General features: G+C 45.0%; 1 protein-coding gene across 1 annotated transcript in view; it reads right to left on the bottom strand.

Annotated features, from left to right (window-relative positions):
- SYT9 (synaptotagmin 9) overlaps window positions 1–23,106 on the bottom strand; it is a 167,200-nt gene extending 144,094 nt beyond the window's left edge. The window contains exon 1 of the mRNA XM_074998905.1: window positions 22,920–23,106. Within this exon, the coding sequence (XP_074855006.1) occupies window positions 22,920–23,067 (148 nt within the window). The 5' untranslated portion in view covers window positions 23,068–23,106. The remainder of the gene's footprint in view (window positions 1–22,919) is intronic.
- Between the last annotated feature and the right edge of the window lie 372 nt (window positions 23,107–23,478).

The raw sequence follows: 23,478 nt of genomic DNA, 5'->3' as shown, positions 1-23,478 counted from the left end.
ACTGCATTGCCTAGTGCCATAGCCGGGAAGGTAACCTTGTCCATGAAGACTGAGGTAAAAAAAGCATTCCCACATCATTTGTCACTAGGTTACTGCCATCATCCAGAAACGGCCCCACACTTTCTCTGATAACCCTCTTATTGTTAACATGCCTGTAGAAACCCTTCTTGTTGCCCTTCACATTCCTTGCTAGCTGCAATTTCAATTGTGCTTTCGTTTTCCTGATTACCCCCCGGCATTCTCCAGCCATATATTTATAATCCTCCTTAGTCATCTGTCCAAGTTTCCACTTCTTTTACACATCCTTTTTGAGTTTAAGCTCACCCAGGATTTCCCTTGTAAGCCAAGCTGATTGCTTACCATTCTCCAACATTTTCATGGGGACAAGTATCAGAGAGGAAGCCGTATTAGTCTGTATCGGCAAAAACAACAAGTCCTACGTGCCTCTGACAAAGTGGGTCTTTGCCCAGGAAAGTTTATGCACCAAAAAATATGTTAGTCTAAACAGTGCCACAGGACTTCTCATTGATTCTCCAACCTGTTTCAGGCATCTGTCAATGCACAAGTGAGAGGCCTGTATTTTTTGCATCCTTCCATAATGTGACAGCGACATCAGCTCTCTGTCCTGGAAATAGGATTCCATCCTGCACACTTAGCTCATCTTCAGTTTGAAAATAGGATTCTGCTCCTGCTGGTATTTAGCATTTGTATTCTGGACAACCTACTAATAGCTCTCTAAACTGCCTGTGGATGGATTCCCTTTTCTGTACAGTCTTTGATTTCCATCAGACTTGCTGTTGAAAATTGTGACACTGTGCAGGTTGTTAATGGGTTCAGTGCCCCAATCCTCCTTCCCAGATAAACTGAAGCAGAGTATATATGCACTGTTCAGAGTGTCAGCTAACACCAGTAACCATACTAAACAGCAGTTGACCTTTACCTGGTAACACTGGAAGTGTACCAACATGCACTAGAATGTCTTTGGAGCAGTAAGAAGTAACTTTGCCATGATTGTCTTTAGGAATTTGGTATCTGACTGCACTGCTAAGGTGTGGCCATAGGCGTACTCCAAATCAGTCCATGCCAAATAGAGAAGCTCTTTCTCTATTTGGGCATACCCCGTTTGGTCTCTGACAGGCCTGGGCTGTCATAAGCGACCATCTGTGCCTGCACAAGAGCTACAACCAATTTCATTAGTTACCACAGTCGTATTTTCCTACAGGCAGCCTTATAAGAATGTAAGAATGGTTGTACTGGGTCAGACCAAAAGTCGATCTAGTCCAGTATCCTGCCTCCCAACAGTAAAGCCAGGTGCTCCAAAGGGAGTGAACAGAACAAATAATCATAGAGTGATCCCTCTCCTGTCATCCATTTCCAGCCTCTGGCAAAGAGAGACTAGAGACACCTTTTCTTACCCATCCGAGCTAATAGCCATTGATGGACCTAACCTCTATTAATTTATCTAGTTCTTTTTTGAACCCTATTAAAGTCCTGGTCTTCATAACATTCTCTGTCAAACAGTTCCACAGGCCTCTCCACTGTGTGCTGCATGAAGAAAAACCTCCTTTTGTTAGTATAAAACCTGCTACCCATTAATTTCATTTGGTGACCCCTAGTTCTTAAATTTTCCTCATTTGCTTTTTCCATACCTGTCATGGTTATATAAACACCTATCACACACTCCCCCCTTAGTCGCATCTTCCCTAAATTGAAAAATCCAAGTATTTTTACTCTTTTCTCATATGGGACCCATTCCAAACCCCTAATCATTTAAATTGACCTTTTCTGAACCTTTTCCAACGCCAATGTATCTTTTTTTTTAAATGAGCTGACCCCATCTGTACTCAGTATTCAAGATGGATTTATATGGAGGCAATAAGATATTCTGTCACATTCTCTATCTCTTTTTAATAACTCCTAACATTCTGTTCGCTTTTTTGACTGCTGCTGCACATTGAGTGGATGTTCTCTCTCTTGAGTAGTTATGGCTGAACTAGTAGATTAGTAAAGCATGAAACCGTGTTGAATTTTCCCCATCAAATTATGTTCATCTACGTTTCTGATTATTTCATTCTTTACTATAGTTTCAATTAATTTGCCCAGTACTGACATTAGACTTACAGGACTGTAATTGCCAGGATCACCTCTAGAGCCCTTTTTAAATATCGGCACTGCATTAGCCATATTCCAGTCATTAGGTACAGAAGCTGATCTAAAGGATAAATTATAAACCACCATTAAAAGTTACAAAATTTTACATCTGAGTTCTTTCAGAACTCTTGGATGAATGCCACCTGGTCCTGGTGACTTGTTGCTACTGGGTTTATCAATTTGTTCCAAAACCTCCTTTAATGATACCTCAATCAGGGACAATTCCTCAGATCTGTCACCTAAAAAGAATGGCTCAGGTTTGGGAATCTCTCTAACATCCTCAGTCATGAAGACTGAAGAAAAGAATTCATATAAGTTTCTAAACAATGGCCTTATCATCTTGGAGTGCTCTCTTAGCATCTTGATCATCCAGTGGCTGCATGGGTTATTAAGCAGGCTTCCTACTTCTGATGTACTTAAACAACATTTTGCTATTGCTTTTTGAGTTTTTGGCTAGCTGTTTTTCAAACTCCTTTTTGGCTCTCCTTAGCCGTGTCTACACGTGCACGCTACTTCGAAGTAGCGGCACTAACTTCGAAATAGCGCCCGTCACGGCTACACGCGCCGGGAGCTATTTCGAAGTTAACTTCGACGTTAGGCGGCGAGACGTCGAAGTCGCTAACCCCATGAGGGGATAGGAATAGCGCCCTACTTCGACGTTCAACATCGAAGTAGGGACCGTGTAGTCGTTGCGCGTCCCGCAACTTCGAAATAGTGGGGTCCGCCATGGCGGCCATCAGCTGAGGGGTTGAGAGATGCTCTCTCTCCAGCCCCTGCGGGACTCTGTGGTCACCGTGGGCAGCAGCCCTTAGCCCAGTGCTTCTGGCTGCTGCTGCGGCAGCTGGGGATCCATGCTGCAGGCACAGGGTCTGCAACCAGTTGTCGGCTCTGTGGATCTTGTGTTGTTTAGTGCAACTGTGTCTGGGAGGGGCCCTTTAAGGGAGCGGCTTGCTGTTGAGTCCGCTCTGTGACCCTGTGTGCAGCTGTGCCTGGCACCCTTATTTCGATGTGTGCTACTTTGGCATGTAGACGTTCCCTCGCAGCGCCTATTTCGATGTGGTGCCGCGCAACGTCGAAGTTGAACATCGATGTTGCCAGCCCTGGAGGACGTGTAGACGTTTCGATGTTGCTACATCGAAATAAGCTATTTCGATGTTGGCTCCACGTGTAGACGTAGCCCTTATTATGTTTTTACACTTAACAGAGTTTATGCTCCTTTCTACTTTCCTCACTGGGATTTATCTTCCACTTTTTAAACTATGCCTTTTTATCTCTCACTGCTTCTTCTACCTGTTTGTTAAGACACAATGGCATTTTTTGGGTACTCTTAATGGCCGTTTCTACAAATGCCACTTTGTAGTGGCATGCTAATAAATGGCCCAAAATATGCTTATGAAATATGCTAATGAGGGATGGATACAAATTCCCCATGCCTTGTTAGCATAAGGTCACATGATCTGGAATCCAGAAGATGTTCTTCCGGACTCCAAAATGCAGTTTAGAAGTGCGGCCCCTGGGAGGTCTTCTGGAAGGAAGTCCTCATTCCGGAGGCCCCTTCTTCTTGAAAATTTTCCCCGTGCCTCATTAGCATATTTCGGGCTGTTTATTAGCATACCACTTTTTTTGAAAGTGGCATGTGTAGAAAAGGCCCATGTTTAATTTGGGATATACATTCAATTCGAGCCTCGATTAACGTGTCATTGAACAGCTTCCATGCAGCTTGCAGGGGTTTTACTTTTGGCACTGTACCTTTTAATTTCTGTTTTTACTAACTTCCTCATCTTTGTGTTTTGATCCTTTATGCAATTAAAAGCCATAGTGGTGGACTGCTGAAGTATTTTTCCCACCCCAGAAATGTTAAATTTTATTACATTGTGATCATTATTCCCAACCGGTCTAGTCTGTATTTACTTCTTGGACCTTATCCTGCACTCCACTTAAGACTGAATCAAGAATTGCCTCTCCCCTTGTAGGTTCCTGTACCAGCCACTCCAAGAAGCAGTCATTTAAGGATTCAAGAAATTTTATCTATGCATCTCGGCGTGAGATGACATGTATCCAGTCAATATGGGGACAGTTGAAATCCCCCATTATTGTTGAGTTTTCTATTTTAATCTCTAATCCAGGCCACCAAAAAGAGGGCCCCCTGATGGACTGAGACAGAGCTCTGGGACATCCTCAAACTCTGGCAGAAATAGGGGGTCGTCCAGGAGTCAATGAGCAAGAGGAGGAATGCCCCCGACTTTGCTCAGCTGGCGGCCGGCTTGGCCACCCAGGGACACTCTGCCTGCACCCAGGAGCAGGTCTGTTAAAAAGTCAAGGAGCTGAGGCAGGGGTATGTCCTGGCCAGGGACATGGCTGGACAGTCAGGGGCAGAACCCCCACAGCTTTTCCTATTTTTTGGGAGCTCTACAGCCTCCTTGGGAGCAAGGACACCTCCCGCCATGCCCCATCATGGTGCTGGACACTGCCCAGGATGAGCCAGAGCCTGAGACAGATGCAAAGGAGCAGCTGGGAGCCTCCACCCAGACCATCCTCCCAGAGCCAGAGCTACCCTCAGATGAGGATGGATCCAGCAACAGGGCGCTGGAGATCACCATCCCCTCCTCAGGTCCAGCCAGCTAGGCACCCCAGGGTGTGGGGAGGTGACACCCGCTTCCGCGAGAGCTGGAAGTGGGCCAGACACACAGCTGCTGGCCTCAGTCCAGACACACCCTGGATGGCCACGCCTCCCAGCCTGCAAAAACGGCCACTGAAGACACTCAGCACCAGCTCCTGGTTAAATTAATGCTAAAGTACAACAAAAATCCACAACATTAGAGAAAGTTCTTGACTACAGTTCTGCAACATACTAACAACATTCATTATTTGCCCAAAAGAAAAATTAAAAAATCAAAATGTGTGTTTACAAATGAAATATAAATTAAAGAAGTCAATGAAAAAATACAATGTTCAGGTGATAAATAAGGAGATAGTTAGAAACAGAGATTAGCATTGGAGAAGCAACTATGAGTCAGTTCTGATTGCTTAGTATGTGTGCAGTCAGTATCCTGGTTACCTCCGAAATTCATGCCTGAGCTACCTCAGCACAGAGGGGAGGGGGCGGGCAGCCTTCCTGAAGCTGCTACCGTACCTGCTGCTCAAATGATGGTGAGTGTGTGATGGAGCCTTGACTTCACCTGCCTCACTCAAAGTTGCTATTCACTGAGGCCATGCCAGAGAAAAGGTGGAAGTAACCTCCAACTAGTAATAGGGTTGCCAGCCCTCCCAGTTTCAGAAGGAGTCTCCCGGAATTGGGTTTTGTCTCTGGAGGCTAGCGAAGCCTACCCGGAGATCTTAAACTACTTAAAGTCCATTGGTACAGTGGGGTTAAGGTGGGATCCCTATTGGCCCTGGCCCTATGTCACTCTCAGAAACAGCTGACACATGCCTGCAGCCCATTGGGAGGGAATGAGAGGACAGAGTGTCTCTGCCCACTGCCCCACGTGCTGATTCCACTGCTCTCATTGGCTTGGAACCCCAGCCAATGGGAGCTGCAGAAGTGGCACCTGCAGCCACAATCAGTGAACACAGACCCTGTACCCTCCCATCTAGGGGTCACAGTGATGTGCCAGCCACTTTGAAGAGCTGCATGGAGCCAAGTCAGGCAGCAAGCCTGCCTTAGCCCCAAAGTGCCATCAACTGGTAGCCACCTGAGGTAAGTGTCTCCCAGATGAGGCCCACATTCTACGCTCCCTCCTGCACCCCAATCACCAGCCTCAGGCCTGAGCCCCTGCCCAGAGCTCACATCCCTCACTCCTGCACTGCAACCTCCTGCCCCAGGCTCAGCTTACAGCCCCTCCCAAATTCTGAACCCCTCAGCCCTAGCCCAGGGCCTGCACCCCAACCCTTTGAGGTGAGGATGGGCAGAGAGTGAATTAAGGCGGGAGCAGGGTTGGAGTGAGAAGGGAAAGGGCCTCTGGGAAGTGGCATGGAAGAGGCAGGGAAAGGGTGCTTGGGTGATTAGACTGTTGACAATTCAAGCCAGTACAAGACTGGCATAACTTATTTCTCCCCAGAGCAGTGCTGAGAGAGATCCAGAGATCAAACCGAGACTCTGAATTGCAGTTCAAACACTGGCTTGTTTCTGGGGCAGCACATGCTTCCCTCAGAGATGCTGGATGCCAGAGAGGTCCCTGAGGTGCATCGGCAGCAAGGTATAAGACAGAACATCCTTGACACCCACAGAGCTATGAGTTGGAGTAATGGTATCCAATTAAAAAAGGGAAAATTTAGGCTGAATATCATGAAAAGGCTATCTGACCACAAGAACACTTAAGCTGTAGAAAAGCTTTGTAAGGGAAGTAATGAAATCCTTATCACACAAGATTTTTCAGTACAGACTAAGTGAAAGTTTTTCATTTCTAATACCTAAAATTCATTGCATCTCATGGCAAACCATAATATTGCTGATGTCACAGAATTATGCATTATTTCTGGCAAGTCAATCAGTGTTGGGGCGAGAGAACATATACATTAAAAAATTATTTGTACTGGAACTGCTTTGCAACATCCTGATCAACAGTGCATTCAGGATAGAAAACTGCATGTAACTCCATGTTCCTTTAAGCTTTTCCATTCATATGGACTTTGTACACAATACAGTAGACCCCTAACTTGCACATAGGTTGCATTCCTGGGCAACGACACGTAAGTCAAATTTTGCGTAAGTTGGGACCAGGTGGGGAAGGGACCCTGCTGCCTTTGGTCCCCCAGTCCTGGCTGCACCTGGCTTCCTGTTTCCACGAGCAGCAGGGAGCCCAGACCCAGGCGTAGCAACGCTGGTCAGTTTCCTGGTTCCAGGGAGTGGCGGGCAGCTGAGAGCTAGGCACAGCAGCACTGGTCAGTTTCCTGGCTCCCAGGAGTGGAGGGGAGCCAGTGGCCAGGCTGCCGCCTGGTTCCCAGCTCCCCACCACTCACGATTTCAACTCGCCTTATCACAAGAAATGCATAAGTTGAAATTGTGTAAGTCAGGGATCTATTGTACGTAATTTAGAATTCTAATATAACATATCAATAGCATCACCATAACATGTTCACAAAAAGTTTTTACAAGGAACTATTAACCCATAAAGCCATTAGAAATGAAGACATCTACATAAGGGATTGGGCTCTGCAAATGTAAATGACTGACCATAGAAAATCAACTCCTTAATACTTCTTAGGCCGTGGCTACACTAGCAGCCCCTTTCAAAAGGGGGATGCTAATGAGCCGCTTTGGCAGATGCTAATGAGCGCTACCATGCATATGCAGCGCCTCATTAGCATAATTGTGGCCACTCACGTTTTGAAAGTGCAGCTTTCAGAACGCATGCCACTGGTGTAGATGGGGGCCTTTTGAAAGGACCCTCTAGATTTTGAAAGCCCCTTCTTCCCAAAACAAAATGTGAAGAAGGGGCTTTTGAAGTCTGGGGGTCCTTTCGAAAAGCCCCCGTCTACACCAGCAGCGTGCATTTCGAAAGCCGTACTTTCAAAATGCACGTGGCCACCATTATGCTAATGAGGCACTGCATATGCAAGGCAGCGCCTCATTAGCATCTGCCAAAGTGGCTCATTAGCATCCCCCTTTCGAAAGGGAGGGTACTAGTGTATCCACGGCCTTAGAGATGTAATAAAGCAAATCCTGGCCTCAGAAAAGAATGTGCAAATGCCAGTGAAAGAAAAATGCTGTCATCATTAATGTGTTGGTAAAGGCTCAATGCGGATCACACGCATATAAATGTGAGAACAGAATTTGGCTCATTTTTTGAAATCTACAGAATACTGAAAGGCATTAAAGGTTAGAGTCTTGGAGTAATAATGAGGGATTAGACTGCAACTAATCACAGACACCTGGAAGTGTTGGTACTTCTTAAGCTTCTCTTTAGATAATTTTCCAATCATCTGCATTTTTCCACTGATTATCCAATTTTCTTAAATAGTGATACAATATAAGAAGAAACTTGTTTCAGTTTTGGCTGTTACTGGACAAATAATTTCTGATTTAACTTTGCAGCTGACAGGCTAAACTAACTTCCAAGAATGCTTCATAAGACTGCATAAATGCTCTCTAGTATACGATAAAACATACATAACATGACCTACATACAGGTTCCTCATATCATTTTTCTCTGGTGCTTCTGTAAGTTTTAAGATGCATTATTAATTACAGTATTTGCACTTTACTTGCTCGGGATGTACTTCCAGGAATCAAACTTAATTGCTTTCAAAGACACCACAGGATGAGATTCTGTGCCTTCAGAGAAAATCTTTCATTGTGGATACAGCTGGCATATCCTGCCAGCTTGTTTGTAGTAACTCTTGCCACCATCTTTTCCAGCACATTGCAATATTATATGGTAGTTCGGAATATAGGTTCATATGCAGGCCTAATTTTTAAGCTAGTGTGTAATTCCACAGATGTCAATGAATCTACACAACCCACCTAACTTATAACATGTGCTTATGTACCTGGCTGAACAGGAGCCATATTTAGGAAAGTACTAAAAAATATCATGGCAGGAACATTGTCTTTATATTCACTTCTTTGTGAATTTTAAAAGCTCATAAATTAAAGGAGGCCTTAAGGAATTTTGAGTAAAAACAGGAAACAGAGGAAGAATGAGTAAAATGGGTATAAATAAACTATCATATATAGATATTATATACATTTTAAAAAAGAAAAAGAGATGTTATAAAAGTGAGAGAAAAAAAGTGTAGTATTTCTGTCATGTGCATGCTTTCTTTTACATCCCCCTAACTAAAAGCAAAGTGCTCCAAGAGAAAGGCAAGCATTATACTAATTTTTGCAGTTAAATAAACTGAGGCACAGAGCAGGATATTGAAATAAGTGTAAGGATATGTCAATCACATAATTATACAAACACCTGCTATGGAATGCATAAAGTGTGGAGATGTGCTGTTTTAAAAAATCTAGTACAAAGGAATCCAGTGGCTGCCAAGTCCACTTGCAACAAGTCAATACTGTCTTGTTTCAAGAACAGTTGGCTTATAGTTTCAGTGAGTTGCTTGTTTGGCAGGGAACTGCCCACCTGTGTGGGAAAAAGTCATAGGGCACAGAGCTAGGGAGCCAAAGAAGCAGCAACCAGCTCAGGTGAAGTAGGTGGAGGGAGCCGGGGTCAGATATTGGGAGGCTTAAACCTTGGAGTGGGGGCTGAGAGCAGGTCAGGTCTCCATGACCCAGCTGGCTTCCAGACTCTGCTGGAAGTCTGGGTTCTGCTACCCCCAGCCAGGTTACCATGGCTTGCAACTGCCAGCCAGGGCTCCACACCCCAGTTGGCTTCCAGCCGCGGCGGTTGGGGGTTCCCTCCAGCCCCCCGGACAGGGTTCCAGCAGCTGGTGCTTGCCAGCCAGGGCTCTGTGCCCCAACCAGCTTCCTGCCATGGGGGTTGAAGGTCCCCACCCCCACCCAGGGTTCCCACAGATGGCACTTGTCCTGTTTTTGTAACACCTGTGAATAAACTTTTAAAAATACAATACACACTGTTTTATTTACTTTAGTCCGGATGCCCCCAGTTGCGCTACAAAGATGTCTGCAAGAGAGACCTCAGAGAGGTAGACATCAAGCTGGACAACTGGGAAGAACTAGCAGACGACCGCAGCAGATGGAGGCAGGGGTTACACAAGGGCCTTCAGAAGGGCGAGATGAGGATCAGACAGCTAGCAGAGGAGAAGCGAGCGCACAGAAAGCATAATAAGTACTTGTCAGACACCCACTACATCTGCAAGAGATGCAGCAAGGACTGTCACTCTCATGTGGGTCTTCATAGTCACAATAGAAGCTGTAAATGAAGTCCTCAATTGAAACTTTAAAGGGCGCAATCCATAGTCTATGCAGACTGAAGGATGCCTACTACTGAGCCCCTGAGTGTGACTCCCCTAAACCCCTGTAGCCCCTTCCAGCCCGAGTGTGACTCCTCTAGCCCCGCTCCAGCCCGAGTGTGACTCTCCTCGAGAGCACCAGCCCTTGAGTGTGACTCCCCAGCCCCTCCAGCCCCCACGTGTGACTCTCCTAACCCGAGTGTGACTCCCAGACCCTTAGTGTGAGGTTTAAGCTGGGGGGAGCAGTTTGGGGATGAGTGTCTTTCCCCATCACATCTCTGATTAAATATAGTAAATTTAGTGTTATTTCATTATTAATGAATTTCCTCTTTTCTATGAAATAACTACTATGAATATCAGAGAGGTAGCTGTGTTAGTCTGTAGCTTCGAGAACAACAAGAAGTCTTGTGGCACCTTATAGACTAACAGATATTTTGGAGCGTAAGCTTTCATGGGCAAAGACCCGCTTCATCAGATGCAACATGATGCTCCAAAATATCTGTTAGTCTATAAGGTGCCACAAGACTTCTTGTTGTTACTATGAATATATAAACTTCAGGCAATGCAATTTTATATTTTTGCCTCAAGCACGAAATAAGCTAGTTATAGTGTTGTCCCCCCTCTTCCCCCCATTTTGAATTGCCTTGGGTCACCCACATCTTCCTGAATTGTCAAAATGGGTCCCCATCTGGAAAGGTTGGGAACTGCTGGGTTAGATAATGGTATAGAGAATACATTTACTAACTCTGTGGATGGTACCAAGATGGGAGGGGTTCCAAGTTCTTTGGAGGATGGGATTATAATTTTCATGATCTGGACAAACTGGAGAAATGTTCTGAAGTAAATAGGATGAAATTCAATATGAACAAATGCAAAGTAATGCACTTAGGAAGCAACAATCAGTTGCGCACATATATGATGGGAAAATACTGCCTAAAAAGGAGTACTGCAGAAAGGGAACTGGGGGTCATCGTGGACCACAGCTAACTATGATTCAGTCATGTAGCGATACTGAAAAAAAAAACATAAAACAAAACAAAACAAGTATCACTGTAGAATGTATTAGCAAAAGTGTTGCAAGTAAGACATAAGAAGTAATGCTTCCATCCTACTCTGTACTGATTAGGCCTCAAGTGGAGTATTATGTACAGCTTCCGAGCATCACATTTCAGGAAAGATGTGGGCAAACTGGAGAAAGTCCAGAGAAGAGCAAAAAGCATGACTAAAAGTCTAGAAAACATGACCTCTGCAGGAAAATTGAAAAAAATGGTTTTGTTTTGCCTGGAAAGACAAGGTTGAAAAGGGACATGATCACAGTTTTCAAGTACAGGTTGAACCTCTTCAATCGAACAGTCTCTAATCCAGCAACATCTATGGTCTCTGGTATTATTTCAGTTAAGCTGGTGCCCTCTTATGATGTGTCTGACCAAGTTTCCTATGGTCCCATAAAGACTGCTTACAGCCTCTAGTGTTGACTCTCCGTGGTCTGTGCTGTTATTTACCTCTAATTTACCCCTAAATGTCTCCTAAGAGCCCTGAAAACAGTACAAGTATTGGTAATGCTGATAGGCTGATCACCTATGATTCAGCAAAACCTCTGGTTTGCCACCAGTCAGCTCCTGAGGGTGCCCCATTAGAAAGGTTCAATTTGTACACATAAGGTTGTTACAAGGAGGAGTGAGAAAAATATTTCCTCTTAATCTCCAAGGATAGGACAAAAAGTAATGGGCTCAAACTGCAGCAAGGGCAGGTTAGGTTTCACATTAGGAAAAACGTCCTAATTGTCAGGGTGGCTAAACACTGGAACAAATTGCTTAGGAGGGTTGCGGAATCTCCATCATTGCAGATTTTTAAGAGCAGGTTAGACACACACCTGTCAGTGATGGTCTGGACTACACTTAGTCCTGCCACGAGGGGAGGGGACTGGCCTAGATGACCTCGCATCTTGTCCTTCTATTCCTATGGTTCTATGAATGTGCATTTTTGCCCTGGTTGTTTATGTCATAAAGCAACTCTAATTTTGCAAGTGAAATGCTTTACGTTTTTGCTGTAATTTTAACAAGTCTGGCAGAGACATCTCCAATAAAAACTCAAACAGGGATTAGACGCAGTAACAAAAATTGGAGGGCACACATGGAACTGACTGGACTAGTAATGGAAAGCTCTGATAAAAGTGATTCTCTCTCAAGATTTATCCTGTCATTTTCTAAGGTCACTGCTCGCAAATCAGAATGCTTAGCGGCTTAGACCAACTGGAGCCTAAAGTAATACTGTGGAAGACTGGATAAGTCTGTCTTCCCTCACGAAGTGTTAAAAAATCCACAATGCACATAGCAAATGTAGCAGAAGCGCTCTATATTGTACAGCACACTGTTGTGTGCATTTAAGGACTATATAAAATATGCAAGTACAATGTAACTTCTGGGACATTCTAGAATTACAGCAAGGATGAATTTAATGAAGAAATTTACAATCCCATATCCCCTCACTCCCCCTGTTTTCTTGAAGAAAGTCACCAGGAATCCTTTCTAAGAATTTCTGCTTTCCACTTGTGACATTAAATATTTTCCCCTACATTCTCTTGATGGGTTCACCTTTTTACAGGTAATTCTCTACAATCTTGCTGTTTTCTTAGTGTGAAGACTTTACTTCAGATTAATTTTTAAGACCCTATATTAACAATATGGGTTTAGTTGTCAACAGCTCTGAGCTCTTACGCAGCACGTGTATGGAAAGAAGAAAGGGAAAGTAGCTTGGAGCCAGCTTTACTTCTTCCTCTCTCCTATTGCCAGCAGGGGCCCACTGCCCCTTTGAGAGCAGCCACATGGAACTGGTGGAAGGGAATGAGGGTGAAAACGCCAGGGGAGGCTGGACTACAAGCAGCTGCACTAGCTTTACGCCAAATCAGGATTAACCAACTTAGAGGAATGCTCAGTTGCTTCTTTTAATTAAATTGACTTTATGTAACCTTGGCAGTGCACAGTGATGTTAGGCAAGATGAGGATCTGGCCAACCTAGGGCAACCACATCTTCCTGTCCCAAACATAGGACAGGGAGATATGGGGGGTGGGGCGACTCCTCCCAGCTCATCCAAGCCGCAGGGATCCAGAGAGGAGGCAGCAGTCACCTGCCCTCCCCAAGCCTGAGGCCATGGCAGCCCTCAGGGCCCCCGGGAGCCCTGAGGAAGCAGCAGGGATGGGGCAACCATGGCGCTTCCCCACTGCCTTCCCAAAGTCCCGGGGAAGGGGAAAGTAGGCTAACCTGTGGTATCCCTGCTCGTCAGCCACCAGCTGCATCTGCGCAACTGCTGGCAGAAAATACAGGACAATTAGTCCCTTTTCTAAAATAAGTAGGGACACCATTTTGATGTCCCATGTACAGGACCATACCACCATAAATGGGACTGATGGGCACCCTGGGCCAAACATGTTTGTATAACATCTATAGAAACTAGCAGCCTATCAGGGACCTCTGGATCCCACTGTGATACATCCAGTTAGAAACATCTGAAGCATCTATACCTACCCAGAATATTCATAAAAGATACAGACCTATACTCTAGGAAATGTTATTGATTGTACAGTTGCTAAATTAAAGTACAATCTTTGTTTAGAAAAAATGTGGAGTAAACCATACCATAACTGTCATCAACTTTTCATTTTTATTCATATTTTACCACTTGTTTCCTAAGGCAGCAACTAAAGTTTCTAAATCTTCATTGTCAAAAACACTTGAGCCGTGTCTACACGTGCACGCTACTTCGAAGTAGCGGCACTAACTTCGAAATAGCGCCCGTCGCGGCTACACGCGTCGGGCGCTATTTCGAAGTTAACTTCGACGTTAGGCGGCGAGACGTCGAAGTCGCTAACCCCATGAGGGGATAGGAATAGCGCCCTACTTCGACGTTCAATGTCGAAGTAGGGACCGTGTAGTCGTTGCGCGTCCCGCAACTTCGAAATAGTGGGGTCCGCCATGGCGGCCATCAGCTGAGGGGTTGAGAGACGCTCTCTCTCCAGCCCCTGCGGGGCTCTATGGTCACCGTGGGCAGCAGCCCTTAGCCCAGGGCTTCTGGCTGCTGCTGCGGCAGCTGGGGATCCATGCTGCAGGCACAGGGTCTGCAACCAGTTGTAGGCTCTGTGTATCTTGTGTTGTTTAGTGCAACTGTGTCTGGGAGGGGCCCTTTAAGGGAGCGGCTTGCTGTTGAGTCCGCCCTGTGACCCTGTCTGTAGCTGTTCCTGGCACCCTTATTTCGATGTGTGCAACTTTGGCATGTAGACGTTCCCTCGCAGCGCCTATTTCGATGTGGTGCTGCACAACGTCGAAGTTGAACATCGACGTTGCCAGCCCTGGAGGACGTGTAGACGTTACTCATCGAAATAGCCTATTTCGATGTCACTACATCGAAATAAGCTATTTCGATGTAGCGTTCACGTGTAGACGTAGCCTTGTAGTCCTTCTTGTTTTAGCAGATATGTGCTCTTTTGCTTCCTCTTTCTCAAATCACATAATTTACATAATCTGTTGAAAGCAGAATTTTTTTCTTTGATAACCCAAGTACTTAACCCTATTAGTCAATGAAAAATCTCTATGTGCCTAGCTTTTTACAACAAATGTGCACTAAAACCAATTAAAACAATATACCACTTCAGATTTTAAAGGCAAACAGCAAATGTCTCTTTAAATCCCCAAAATTTGTGCCTGATTTTTCACAAGAGGAAAACAACGACTTGCCAGGGAAGACTGAAAAAAGTGGGATTGTTTAGTATGGAAAAGAGAAGATGTGAGAGGGGACATGATAACAGCTTACAAGTACAAGGTGACCATCGATCCCATTTTAGCTGGGACTGTCCCTTTTTTCAGCTCCCTGCAGAGCTACCCGACTTTAAGAAAACAAAAAACAAAAAACAGGCTAATTGTCCTATACGTTGCAAAGCAGGGACCTGAGTTTTAAAGAGACAGCACTTTAAACAGCAGGGCTGTCTGTTTAAAGAGCCGGTCGGAGAGTCCGGTTGGAGAGTCTGGAGGAAGTAGATGGGCTCTTTAAACAGGTTCTTTAAACAGCCTGTTGCCAGTTGATGGGGCAGGGGGAAGAGAGGCAAGGGGGTGAGCAGCCACAGTCAGGCTGCATGGGGGCTGTGCACTCTGCTCACACTGCCTAAGAAAGACAGACGAGGCTGGGTCTCCTATATCCGCCCACCCCCAACACTGCTCTATGGCACAGAATGGGGGGCAGCCACTTGGGGCAAAGGGGGCACAGCTGCTGGGAGTTGCGCTTAGCTCGGTAGCCCACAGGCTATAGAGCAGTAACCACTTAAGTGTTGGCATATATGTTTAAAGTTTACCTATTTTTGTTCTAATAATGCAGTATATCTTTTACGGGGGTGCTCAGTCAACTTAAAATTATTTTGAATGTTTGTACGGCATAGTTGTGATGGATTGCCATGAAACTCGCTTAACACCAAGCAATTTTACCAGGTGTCCTGTATTTCACGTAAGGAAATATGGTCACCCTTTACAAGGACCTAAAAAGTTGTTACAAGGAGGAGGGAGAAAAATCATTCTCCCTAACCCTGATGATAGGACAAGAAGCAATGGGCTTAAACTGCAAGAAAGGAGGTTTAGGTTGGATATTAGGAAAATCTTCCTAACTGTCAGGGTGGTTAAGCATGAAATTAATTGCCCAGGGAGTTGTGGAGTCTCTATCACTGAAGGTTTTATACAGGATGTTTGACAACCACATGTCAGGAATGGTCTAGATCGGGGTGGAGAACCCCCACCCCAAGGGCCAGGCCCCGGCTCATCTGTTTCCAGATAGCACATCTCGGTTGGGGCTCCCCTCCACAGCATCCAGCTCATGATGGAATGGGGATTGGGGAGCCCTGAGCCTCTCAGGCCAGATCAGACAAGCTGGGGCTGGATCCAAACCGCAGGTCTGCTGGAGCTAGGGGGTAAGAGAGCAGCTGGGTGCAATACCACTGCCAGTCCCCCACCTCCCCAGCTGGGGGAACGTGGTGCCGCAAACCACTTGTGAGAGGGTTTCCTCACTGCTCCCAAAGGCCAGTTTTCAGCCAGCCGGAGCTGAGGAGGATGGGACCTGGGAGCAGCAGGGAGCCATGTAAGTGCCCCCCTTCCTTCCCTCATGGCCAGCCCCAGTGGCCCCTGCAAGCCTACCTCTCCCACCCTGGCCCTTTCCTCCACCCTCTCCCGCCCAGCTTTCCCATCCCCCGTCCATTTCTGCACACTCCTTTGCTCCTGTACTCTCCTCCCTGGCCAGATATGTTACCCTCAGCCTGATACTGCACCCACCCTTGCTCCTACACCCACCCTCCTGACCTGACTGCCACCCACCCTTTTCCTGCACCCTCCCCACTAGCCAGACACCCTATATCCAGCCTGCTCCTGCATCTTCCCTGCCTTCCAGACCTCCCACTCTCAGTCTTCTCCTGCCACCTCCCTCCTGGCCAAATACTCACCCTCAGCTTACCCCTGCACCCTCCCACTCTTCCAGACACCCCTCCCTCAGCCCACTTCTCCACCCTCCCTCCTGGCTAGACCTCCACTCCTACCCCGCTCCAGCACCCTACCTGCCACCCAGACCCCTATCCTCACCTACCCAGACCCCTTACCCCTTCACAATTCCACTCCCTGGAAGCCCCCTCCCTCACAATGAACCCCTCACACCAGAGCCTGGGGGGCCCTCACAAAATCTACTCACCCTGGGGCCCCTAAAGAGTTAATCTGGCCTGTGGGAAGCTTGAGTGCCAGGGAAGTGAGGTATTTCAGTAGGGGGCCACAGCAGTGTGGGTTGGGTATTCTTTTTTTTGCGGGGGGAGAGTTGTTTCTCACTTGTGTGGCCCCTAACTGATTTTTCTGTAGATCACTGGCCCCTGACCAAAAACATGTTTCCCCAGCCCAGGCTAGATGGTAGCTGGTCCTACCACGAATGCAGGGACTAGAACTGATAACTTCTCAAGATTCCTTCAAGTTCTACAATTCCATGATTTGATGTTCAGCTCCCATTTAAAATATGTAACTAACACTATACTTTAGCAAGATTTGAAACAATATTTTAGCTCCTGAAATTCAGAGGAATCTGGACAGGAATCCTTGTTAATCTGTCTTAATGCCAGAGCACCTGGTTTACTGGTTTACGTTGTGTTGAGTGGTTTATGCTGATGGAATATGGGAGGAAAACACTATCAAATCAGAATTGTAGCATTTTATACTTATTTGTACTGGTGCCAATGACCATGAAATATTCAGGGCAATGGTGAATGTGGCTCAGAATGAGTGTAAAGTACAGTGATCATAAATGTACTATATCTTGAAAGGGTTATTTCACCTATTTTCACTTCATGACTGTGTAAATGGGTTTTCCCCTTCAGCTGAAATTTCTAATGCTTAAATTAGTCTTTTTCCCTGACACTTTTTGTTTTTTCAAAGTTTGAACAAAATCGAATCAAAGTCACTTTTAAGTTATCCAAGCATGAAAAGTTAGACATGTTCCTCTTAAGAAATTAAGCTACTTTTTTTGAAGCTTGATTTTAACACCCTTCCCCCTCGCAAAATTGCCAAAAGCTTTTTGTTAATGTCAGGCTAGCTGGGGCCTTAACCCTTGTTAAGGACAAAGAAATGACAAGTTTGAAGCCATCTAAGCTGAGATTTTGAGAGAGGCACAAAAGAATGAGGACTCCAGCTCCCACTGAAATGCAAGTCTTTCAGGTTCAGGCCCAATAGACTCTTTTTTTTCAAAAATAGGCTAGCATAAGAGCTAAAGTTTATTCAGAAATATGCAAACCCACACCACGAGACCAGTTTTAAGATGATTTCACAACACACTAGTAAATCATACTGTGGGACAAAATGTAATGTCTGTGATAAAAAGATTTTCTCTAAGCAAAGGCTGTCTAGATGAATAAACAGTATGTCGCAAGATGTGATGTATATCTATAGCTCACTATAGGCTAACAGATATTTTGGAGCATAAGCTTTCGTGGGCAAAGACCCGCTTCATCATCTTCATCTGATGAAGTGGGTCTTTGCCCACGAAAGCTTATGCTCCGAAATATCTGTTAGTCTATAAGGTGCCACAAGACTTCTTGTTGTTCTCGAAATGACAAACTAACACGGCTTCCTCTCCGACACAGCTCACTATTATTCCACATACTAAGTAGAAATAGCACAGTCCACACAGCCACTTAGTATGCAATAGGCTAGTACACTGAAGACTTAAACCCTGTCTTAATCCAAACTTAATTTACAAAAGCCCCAACTTTGACTTCTGTGCTCAAGTAGTTTGCTGAATGCCAACCAGTCCAAACATCTGTGCTGCCTTCCAGTTTTGTTTTTCCTGTCAATATAGTAAACTCTCTCATATGCAGCAGCCCTGGGACCAGGAACTTGCCGGAATTCAAATATTTTGAATAATGGAGACGTGTACGTAGCAATGCACAGCACTAACGAAAAACAAGATTAGACAGTAAGAAACAAACAAAAATGTATGCAGAGTACTTTATTTAAGAACAACAGTAGTGTCGTACACTGTAAACTTATACTGTATTTTCTGTATTTATTTATGTTTACTTTCACCATACTGTACTAATGGGAAATGTACCTAAAATTTAATTATGGTTAAAATGGTGGTTATTTGAGAGTTCCTGATGATAGACTGCCAAATATGAAAGAATTTACCGTAATTTATTATGCAGCTAAGCCATCTATGTCCTGTGTAGAGGAATAAAGCAGAGTTAAAAATGCATTTAGTTAAATAATGTATTGATGAAGGGGGCCCTTAGCTTCCACTGCCATAAATATAAATTGTTCCCATCCACATTCACTCTGTTCCTTCAGTAACCATCACATTTCCAGAACTCTTGGTTACTTGATTAAAATCAACTATTTTTAGTTTGATTAAATAGGAAGGTCTGATTTTTCCATTACTGTGTAAAATTTATTGCTTTTGCTTATAACCTATGGACTTCTTCATGTCTAATGTCCATCATTAAACTCACAATAGTCACTGTTTATTCTGTTTTTGCAAAAAGTGGAAATTTTAAAAGAACACCGTTTTGAATACCTGTGATCTTATTGGCTTATCCCCAAACTGTACAATCCAGTATGACAGTCAAGAATAGGCAGCTTTATTTAGTATTCCTACTGTCATTATTCCACACAGTGTGCTATTAATGAAAATTCACCATGATTAATGATCTAGCCTTTTACACAAGTCCTTCATCTGTATAAGCATTTCCTGAGCATTCTTCTCATCTTCCTCCAAAGGTGCACAACAGTTTCCAATGACCTTTTTAAATTTTTTATTATAAGTTTCCAGGGTTGGATCCTTTAATTCTTTTATCCACAAGAAGAGTGCCAAATCCAATCCAGAATGTGCTGTAGATACACACCATCTTTTTTTATATAACCTCCAACATTTTATCATGGAATTTCTTAGTCCTTTCAATAAATTCAACATATTCATACTTCTATAATTATCAACAAACTGGAAATCAGGCAAACACAACAAAAACAATGGCAAGACTCCTTAAAAATTTTTATGTGACGCATGGAACTTTGTCCTTCAAGGCCGGGTCTACATGGGCAGCTTCTGTCGACAAAATGTGACTTTTGTCAACAAAAGTTACCGAGCTTCTACACAGTTAAAGTGCTCTGTCAATAGTTTGTTGGCAAAACTCAGCTGTTCAGTCAGCAGCGATATCCTTGTTCCCAATCAGGTATAACACCTCTGTCAACAGTGTTCTTTCGACAGCATGCCCATGTAGACACTTCTGTCGACAAAGAGGGCTGCCAGTTCCCCTGGCAGAGCTTCCAGTCAGCCATTCTGTCAAGCACGGCTGTCTGGCTGCTTTCTGTTGACAGAGTGGCTTGATCTTATGTGTAGATGCTATCTGTCTATAGCGGTACTGTCGAGGTTTCGCTGTCGACAGAGGCTGCCCATGTAGACGTGGCCCAAAAGTACACACTGTCCTATTTGTAAAAGAATGGCAAACCACAGTAATTTGCCATAAAATTTGCCACTTTGAGAAAGCCTGCATTGACTGTCGTGTACAGAAGAAGATCGCTATTACTTATATTTGGTGCTAAACTATTAATAGTCCTAAAACAAAATTATAATCACACTTTTGACAAATCTTCTCTGAAAATACCTGCTTCTCTGGCAATACAGAGACACTCATCTGTGTGACAAAAGTATGCAGCTGCTAAGACATACCATACCTTAGGGCTAAACTATACTAGAGAGTTTTGTTACAAAACTCGCAGAGCATTTACATACAAAATGCAAGCCACGTAGATGCTCCGGGGGGGGCCCTTTGGTTGACAGAGCAGATCGAAAAATCATCCGCTTGTATGCGTAGATGCACTCTGTCAACAGAAGTTTGTTGGAACATGTCTTCCAAGAGTAACTTCTGTTGACAGCTGTGTCTAGTGTAGACGTAGCCTAGATGTTTAACTCAGGTAGTGAGAAAGGACTGGAAGGCTCTAGTAGAGGAAAAGTCTGCAAAGAGTCATCACATATTTTCTCAAATAACAAGCTGCCCTGTGGCACCTTAGAGACTAACAAATGTATTATATCATGAGCTTTTGTGGGTAGGTGTCTGTCGCACACTGGGGCTCCGGGTACACCAGTGAGTTTTGCCAACAAAACCCTGGTTTTGTCAACAAAATTTGTGGGACATCCGCACACAAAATGTGTTTTGTCAACAATTTGTTGACAAAACTAAGCACTTTCGCTGGCAGGGGTATGCCTTTCAGCCATGAAGCATACTGCTATTATCAACAGATTCCATCGACAAGAAAGGTGTGTGGATGCTCTGGGAGGGCCTTCCCTTGACAGACAGGGCATCCAGAACAATGGGCAGTCCTGTCTGTTGTGCTTTTGGGTGCCCGTTTTGTCGAGAGAGCAGATAGGCGGTCCTGCCGCACTATTATCAACAAAGTGGAGCGCTCTTCCAATCACCTTTTGTGTTTAGCTGCACTCTGTCGACAGAAGTTATGTTGGGAAATCTCTTCCAACTGTGACTTCTGTCGACAGATCGCTGTAATGTAACCGTAGCCAAAGGTGTGGGTTTTGTACATTCACATCTGTCACACAGGCAGGTGCCTGTCACATACAAAGTATTTATTTGAACTAAATAACTCTTTAAATTATTAAATACTTGTGTATAATATTTACTTAATGAGTTATTCTATCTATTTTAGTAAATTTTAAAGTTCTTGTTAAAATGTCTGCAATCATTTAAAATTAGTTGTTTTAGGTGAATGAAGTTATCACAGCTGAAAATAGATCTTACTACAAATAACCTACACCTATGAATATTCTACTATATTTATTGGTCATGGAAGAATATTTTACTCAACCAGTTATTTCTCTTATTGGATTGCTCAAGCTTTCTTAGTCTATCCAAGCATTTGTCCATAAATTCTACTAGGAAAGCTGCTTCATGTTTATCAATTTACAGCAAAATCTTTGTTTAAAAATAACAGACATTGAGGAATAGACTGAAATTGAAATAAAATGTGCTAAGTGAACTGGCTACCTTAGTAGACTATAAAAGCTTATTACTGTGCAGTGATAAGTAGGAAACTTGCCAGTGCAATTTAGATTACTGTAAATAGTGTCCAGTTCTCAGTTATTTTAACTGTTTTTAAAAATGGTTCTGCTTTTTACCTTCCTTCACACCTGCGAACGGTGGCTTGAGGCTGTACAGAAATTGAAATACGGTATGAGAAAGTGTTAAACTTGCTTAAGCCCTATGAACTGTTTCCTCCACTGTAGGTGGAAGGATTCTGGGCACTTTGGAATAAGATAACATGGAATGTTTACTGTTTTTCTGAACAGCAACCTAATTACAAAGCTTACGTGAAGTATTTAAATCAGAAGACACTAAGGCAACCATGCTCAAGACATAAACGAAAATAAATCTCTTAGTTTATATTCTGACCGTTTTTAAAGGCTGCTTATTCTGCTTCTTATCTCTGAAAGGCAGAAAGAAACCCACCAAGCTCCTTAGTTCAAAAAAAAAAAAAAAAACACTGTCCTGTGAGCTAATAGATTTTACAGTATTTAAATAAAACACTAACAGTAAAAGCCTCGTATATGTAAAAGCACACCAGACTGATTGAAGAGACCACATCAATTCAGGAAAAGCCAGGTAGCCTTTTAGTATTAAAACAATCCCCAAGGAACCTTCACCAAACACTCAGATCCTGGGTTGATTGGACTCATTAAACCACTTCAAGGTTCAAACCAGTATCAGAAATCAAACAAATTCTTTGGCTTTAAAACAAATAAAACCAGGGAACCACTAAGATTAGATACTTTAAAGTAGTGTACCCAGGATTCCTACTTTGAGACCAGCGGTCAGAACAATTATATTGCACTGGGCACGCTTTTGAAATTAATATTTGCTAAAGCTGATGCACATAAAAGCTTTAGTCCTAAAGTTTAAGGGACACATCCAATAATATAACTTGTGTAACCTTCTGAAAGAATGGCTGGAAACTGATGACATCAGCTGTTGCTTTCTTCAACTAGCCTGAGAGAAAATCCTAATGATTTAGGAGCACTTAAAAGCCCATCGGGTTTCACCTTTCAGCAGCCTTCTAGATCGCCCTGCAGACCATTTAGAGGAGGTCGGTGCTGTGAACTAAAGGCGAGATCCTGAGACGGGCTCTCCTGCGGGGCTGCCCCCTCCGGAATCAGAGCAGAGGGGCGTACGTGCGAGGGGGCCCATTCTTCGGCCCCCTTGTTGGTCGGCGGGGGGAAGCCGCTGAGGCGGCAGCATCCCCCGGGGCTGGGGAGGAATACGGCGCGCCCCCAGGGAAGGCGCCGCACCCTGCCTCTCCCCATCCCCGCTGGGGGGCTGTCTGCCGCCCGAGCCGCCGCGTACCTGAGTCGGTGAGCCGGGGCCGGGCTCTGTCCCGCAAGTAGTAGATGAAATCCAGGCAGTTCTCGTTCTCCACCGCCCCGCTGGAGCAGAGCTCGGCCAGCAGCTGCAGCGCTTTCTGACAAATCTCGTCCTCCCTGCCGCCAGGCATCGCCCCCCAGCATCCTCGGGCGTGGAGAGGCGCTCTCCGCTCACACCCCGCCCGCCTGCAGCCGCCTGCCTCGCCGGGAAGCAGCCGCCGCGGGGCCCCTCCCTGCCCCTGTGCTGCCGCGAACTTAGCCTGTGCCGGAGACCGCCCTCTCGCCTCGGCTCCGGCGGAGCTGCAGGCGGCGCCCGCCAGGGGGAGGGCCACTAGTTGCATGCAGCAGTCGGGGCTCCAGGGACAGCTCTCCCCCGTGGCGGGAGCTGCCGGCGCACGCGGCCTGCCAGCCTCCTCCCCGCTGGGGGCCGGCGGGCGGGAACCGGCCAGGGCACAGCCAGGCGCCGCCTAATGACTCACACGCACCAAGTTCGCTGGCGGGAGCTGCCCATCCTCCAGGGCAGGACAGAGAGGCAGAGGTGG

This window comes from Carettochelys insculpta, chromosome 6, assembly GCF_033958435.1.
Source record: "Carettochelys insculpta isolate YL-2023 chromosome 6, ASM3395843v1, whole genome shotgun sequence".
NCBI lineage: Eukaryota > Metazoa > Chordata > Testudines > Carettochelyidae > Carettochelys > Carettochelys insculpta.
Note: the sequence above shows the minus strand (reverse complement) of the source record. Positions and strands in the feature narration are given on the sequence as shown.